The 5437-nt window shown below is 56.7% G+C and overlaps 1 protein-coding gene across 3 annotated transcripts in view; it reads left to right on the plus strand.

The window, feature by feature from the left end:
- The window catches only part of KIFC3 (kinesin family member C3), a 39445-nt gene that overhangs the window by 28914 nt on the left and 5094 nt on the right, over nucleotides 1-5437 (plus strand). For all 3 annotated transcript variants that reach the window (XM_006878734.1, XM_006878735.1, XM_006878736.1), the window contains 5 exons: nucleotides 548-721; nucleotides 1197-1344; nucleotides 1452-1582; nucleotides 3495-3606; nucleotides 4765-4946. In XM_006878734.1, the coding sequence (XP_006878796.1) occupies nucleotides 548-721; nucleotides 1197-1344; nucleotides 1452-1582; nucleotides 3495-3606; nucleotides 4765-4946 (747 nt within the window). The remainder of the gene's footprint in view (nucleotides 1-547; nucleotides 722-1196; nucleotides 1345-1451; nucleotides 1583-3494; nucleotides 3607-4764; nucleotides 4947-5437) is intronic.

Consider the following 5437-nt stretch of genomic DNA (forward strand, 5'->3'; position numbering starts at 1 on the left):
TCCTGAGATGACTGTCCCCTGGATGTCTGTCTCCTGGGTTGAATGTCCCCTGGATGTCTGTCTCCTGAGATGACTGTCCCCTGGATGTCTGTCTCATGGGTTGAATGTCCCCTGGATGGCTGCCCCTGGTAAAGGCAGAAATGGAAGTGTGCTGTGCTCCATCTTGCCCTTTCTCACTGTCCACGGCCCGACACATCGCGAGTACCAACCAGTCAGTGCATGAGGTCTCCCCTGAGTGCCAGACACGGATTTAGTACACCCCCAGGCTTTGCCACTTCTGACTCTTCTGTACCCAGACCTGGACGTGGGCCAGGTTCCCGGCAAACCCTCATTACGCTAAGGAGACTCCAGGAGCCCTCACAGCATTCTGGAGAGCTGCACTCCCACGGCACCTCTAGTTTCCTTAGGGCTCCTTAGAGGCACATTCTGCAGGGCCTCCCCTCTAGCCAGGTGCATCTCCAAGCCCCCTCTACCTCCTCCCCTCCCACCCCCCCCCAGGCCCAGGTGCTCACCTGTCTTTTTGCTTTGTGTGTCTCTCATCTCCCAGTACGTTGTCAAGACAGTGGAGGTGGAGTCCCCCAAAATCAAGCAGGCCCTCAGTGAGTCGCAGAGCCGCAACCAGCACCTGCAGGAGCAGGTCGCCATGCAGCGGCAGGTGCTGAAGGAGATGGAGCAGCAGCTGCAGAGCTCGCACCAGCTGACGGCCCAGCTCCGGGCGCAGGTGCGTGGGGCGTGGGCGCGCGTATGTGTGTGTGCGCGTGCGCGTGTAGGTGAGAGTGGGAACACCAGCAGGTAAGCCCTTAGGAATCAACAGACCTGGGGTCACAAGTCCCTGCTCCCTGCTGGCCACGTGACCAAGGGTAGGTTTTGCCGTTAGTGTTCATTTCCTCATCTGCACCGTGAATCTAAGCACACATCCATTCATGGGGGCTCAGGACGTAATCCACAGCGCGTGGCCCATAGAGTGAGCTCAGTGAGTGACTTTGCGCCCCTTGTCAAGTTCCTGACACCACGCAGTTTGGCCCTGGGGTGATGCAGGGAAGTGGCAGCTGACGGAGCTGCCAGCTGTGTGGGAGTGAGGTGGCCATTCAGCCCCGCGTGCTCTGTGTGCATGTTCACATATGGGTGAGGGCCAGCGCGCCTTTCCCAGAGCTCCCAGCAGTGACACTGAGCCCTCTCCTGGCCCTGGTCCCTAGATCGCCATGTACGAATCGGAGCTGGAGCGGGCGCACGGGCAGATGCTGGAGGAGATGCAGTCCTTGGAGGAGGACAAGAACCGGGCCATCGAGGAGGCCTTCACCAGGGCCCAGGTGGAGATGAAGGCCGTGCATGAGAACCTGGCAGGTGAGCCCGGCCGCTCTGCCCCCCCGCCCCGCGCTGTCCATCTTGACCTTGTTCCACCCAGCTCAGCGCCTCCTCCCATCTGTGGGACCCTCTCGTATTCCCTCCAGGTGTCAGGACCAACCTGCTGATGCTGCAGCCAGCGCTGCGCACCCTCACCAACGACTACAACGGGCTCAAGAGGCAGGTGCGCGGCTTCCCCCTGCTGCTGCAAGATGCCCTCAAGAGCGTCAAGGCTGAGGTGAGCGCAGGCCCCCCGGGGAGCCCTTCCAGAGCCGCTCGCACATGTCCCCCAGAACCCACGCTGCCACCCTTCAGCCTTGTGTGAGAGTCAGACTAGGGGCAGAGCAGGTATTAAGTGTGTATCGTATCACTGATCGTTAAACCTGATGTGCTCGGGGACTCACATCTAGTGTGACACCCCCTTATAAACAATTACAACGTCAGATGTTTCTAAAAAAAGCTACAAGTTGTCTCATGGTGAGCTCACGGACCTTTCAGAGTTGTCCCACATGTGGCAAGGCTGCTGAACCTTTGCACACTCGTACACAACTGAGGGACTGGGAAGGAATTCTCCTCAGGAGGGGATGCAAACGTGGGCAAAGCATCTCTCTTTGTGCAGTGTTAGCTTAAAAGTTGGCTTTCCTAGCCATTAAGTTAGCTTTCTCTGGTCTCCAGCCACCTTAACTGTAGACACATGGTCTTGCAAATCATCAACAGTTACGGGACTAAGATAAGAGACAGAGTGCTTCCCACGTGGAGCAGCAAGACCCTGGTGAGAGTGAGACCTTGGTGGCAAGACTCTGGTGATGGTGGTAGAGAGACTGTGGCATTGCGGTGGAGAATCTGTGGCAAGGTGTAACCAAAGGAGCCCTGAGATACAGGCCACAGTTAAAGGTTTTACTGTTCTTACTGGATGATGTAAGGAAAAGCTGACTGCTAAATTGAGACTGGAACCTGTACTGAGGAATTGTATGCGTCTTGGAACTGCTAGACTAAATCCTGGATTGGCATTCGGTAATATTCCTTGCTTTCCTCACTCTCCCAACTTACTTCTCAGTAAACCCCATTCTCGGTACCACACACACAAAAAAAATGAGGTTAAGTGCTTAGATGCCAACTCACCGGTCACTCTGGAAAGAAGGGTGAGACCATGTGCTTCCAGAAGGGCTTTCCCTAACACCTTGGAAATCTCATGGGGCAGTTCCCCTCCATCCTGTGAAGTGAGAACTGGCTTGACAACAATAGGTAAACCAAACATAAATATCACCTGTGTCCATGCCCCAAGCATGCTGTGTTTATTCTGTCTCAAACATGGCTCGTATAGTCTTGCATTTCTATCAAGCTTAGTTTAATTTCTTTTTCACCATGTACAGTGTGCAAATAGCCAGTGTCTCACGTGCTGAGCCTCTGATAGTTGTGAGCTCCTTGGATTTCCTGCAACAGCTCTGCAGGGTCCCAGGGACCGACGTAACTTTGGCGCCGGAAGAATAGTTATTCTCCTTTAGAAAGATGATCAGTGATAACGTGGACGTGGTGAAAAATTGATGCTGCAGCTGAAAGGAAAAGGCTTATCATGTCTCCCTCCCCCAGAGGCGACCATCTCCCCCCCCCAGGGATGTTCTGGGGGATCTAATCCCATTGCTGAAGGTGTGCACGTGTCTCAATGACCCAGCAAAGGGGACATGCGTGCTGCCGTTGAACCTCTGTGGAGTTTAGCTTGGAGACCGGCTTGTGCAGATACGCTTGTTAGATGGTGCTGTCTCATTTTACAGATGGGACAGTTGAGGCTCAAAGACACTGGGCCAGGTGCCTCGGGTTCCCCACCCACTCAGAGCTGGACGTGGAGTCCAGCGGGCTGTGACGGACGCCCGAGCACTAAGTGCTTTGGGATGAGGGTGGAATACTGGCTCTTCCTTTATCAGCGAGGTGGCCGGGAACTGTTGACTTAGCCTCTCTCACATTGTTTCTTCATCTCAAACCTGGGCCAGGTGGCAGGACCTCCTCCGAGGGCTTTTTGTTGGGAGCCCTGCCGTGTGGCAGCATGTGTAGGGCGGAGGTTGTGGCAGCATGTGTAGGGCGGAGGTAGGGTGGAGAGGCAGGCAGGGCCGATGGAGGCCGCTCCCCTTGACACCGCTGTCCACCCCCCCCAGATCGGCCAGGCCATCGAGGAGGTCAACAGCAACAACCAGGAGCTGCTGCGCAAGTACCGCCGGGAGCTGCAACTGCGCAAGAAATGCCACAACGAGCTGGTGCGGCTGAAAGGTGCCTCCCTGGGGCACAGGGGCAGCACACACGGCCCCAAACCGGGCCTGGGAGCGGTTCTGCCCTGCCCAGCAGCCACGGGCGCCTCTCCTTGGAGCGGTGCCCTGTCCGTGAGGTGCTTTGATAACCCTCCATTTATAGAGAGTGGCACGTTCTAGTTCTCGTGGTGAGAACCTGCGTTGCCAGCCCAAAGGCACGTGGTTCACACCTACCAGCTGCTCTGTGGGAGGAAGATGGGCAGTCTCCTCTCCTGCGATTTACTGCCGCTGAAGACCCACTGGAGGGTCAGCTAGGAGTCAGAAACTATCTGACCCAATGTAACAGTATTTATAGATAAGGAGACCGGTACAGATAGTTTGGGGAACTTTTGTAAGTGGTCCAACTTAGATTTGGACTCAGGTCTGTCCACGCTGAAGCCTGCCCCAGTGTTCATGGTGTAAGCCGGCCACCATTCTCTGGGTGGCTCCGAGGTGGGGGCATTGCAGCACTGGGTGACAGACAGGTGGCTGGGATGACACTAATTCGACCTGTGGCCTGTCAACCTTGAGAGTCACCCCCTACATAAAGGTCTACGGACCCAGGGCTGTTCCAGGAGCCGAGGACTTGACCTTGAACCACAGATGCTCATGTTAGGTAGTCCCTAGACCCCCAGAGATATGAACATTACTCCTGGCACTAGGGCTAGGGAGGGTCTTTGAGAGCCCCCCGGAGGAATAGCTGACAGATGGAAGTTTCAGAGAGCCTCCTGGAGGTGAGGTTAGGCCTGGCCTGTGAGCTGGAGCTGTGGTGGGTGGTTTGTCATTCTGAAAGCAGTAGAACAGGAGGCTGGGGTAACCATATCCAGACTGGCCCCCCTCGGCCTCCCGGCTGTCCTCGTCACGTACCTGCCAGTCACCCCGTTGCTCCCTGGTCCTGTTTGCCCATCTGATTCCTCAAAGTGAAGTTCACACCATCCCCTGGGGTCCTTGGGAGGAAAGCTCAGTGAATTCCTCCTGTAATGTGAGTGGCTGCGAACAGCTTTGTAAGCCACCTTGCCCTCTGCAGCGACGGCAGAGGGTCCCTGAGCCATCTGACTGCTCTCAGCACCAAGAGGCACCAGAGTGGACTGTCTGACTTTGACCCAGCCTGAACCCGTCTCTCCACCCTCAATCATCGCAGGGAACATCCGGGTGATCGCCCGAGTCCGACCAGTCACCAAAGAGGATGGGGAAGGGCCTGAGGCGGCCAATGCCATCACCTTCGATCCTGACGACGACTCCATCATCCACCTGCTGCACAAAGGAAAACCAGTGTCCTTCGAGCTGGACAAGGTCTTCTCCCCGGAGGCCTCACAGCAGGACGTAAGTGCAGTCTAAGGCTCAACAGAGAGCAGGAGGTGGGGGTAGACAGACAGGAGTGGAAGAGACAGGAGTGAGGCGTGAGAAGCACGGGGCCACGGCCCTTCCCGCTTCCCTCTCACGCAGGCTGGGATCTTCCCAGAGACTCCCCAAGCCTGCTGTCAGTGCTGTGCCCTCAGCCCCGGGAGACCATCCCTGTGGGCTCAGTGTCAGCCTTGTCCGGCTCTGCCTGTGGCCGTCCTCTGTCCACTGTGGAGGGGGCCGCGGGCAGGTGGGCGGAAGGTGCTCGGGGAGGCACAGGGACACCCACACGTTGTTGTGCTCTCCTCTCCCTGAGAGGACCTCCTGCGCTCCAGCGCAGGCAGCCGTGGCTCAGTGTCTGGTTTCCTGGCGTGTCTGACGTGACATCATGGCTAACGTGAAAGGCACTGTGTGTAATGTGGATGATGTGCCTCACGTGCATGACGTCATGACTGAGGTGAAAGATACGCTGT

The sequence above is a fragment of the Elephantulus edwardii genome, unplaced genomic scaffold, assembly GCF_000299155.1.
Source record: "Elephantulus edwardii isolate Elephantulus edwardi_28Jun2011 unplaced genomic scaffold, EleEdw1.0 scaffold00001, whole genome shotgun sequence".
Taxonomy (NCBI): domain Eukaryota; kingdom Metazoa; phylum Chordata; class Mammalia; order Macroscelidea; family Macroscelididae; genus Elephantulus; species Elephantulus edwardii.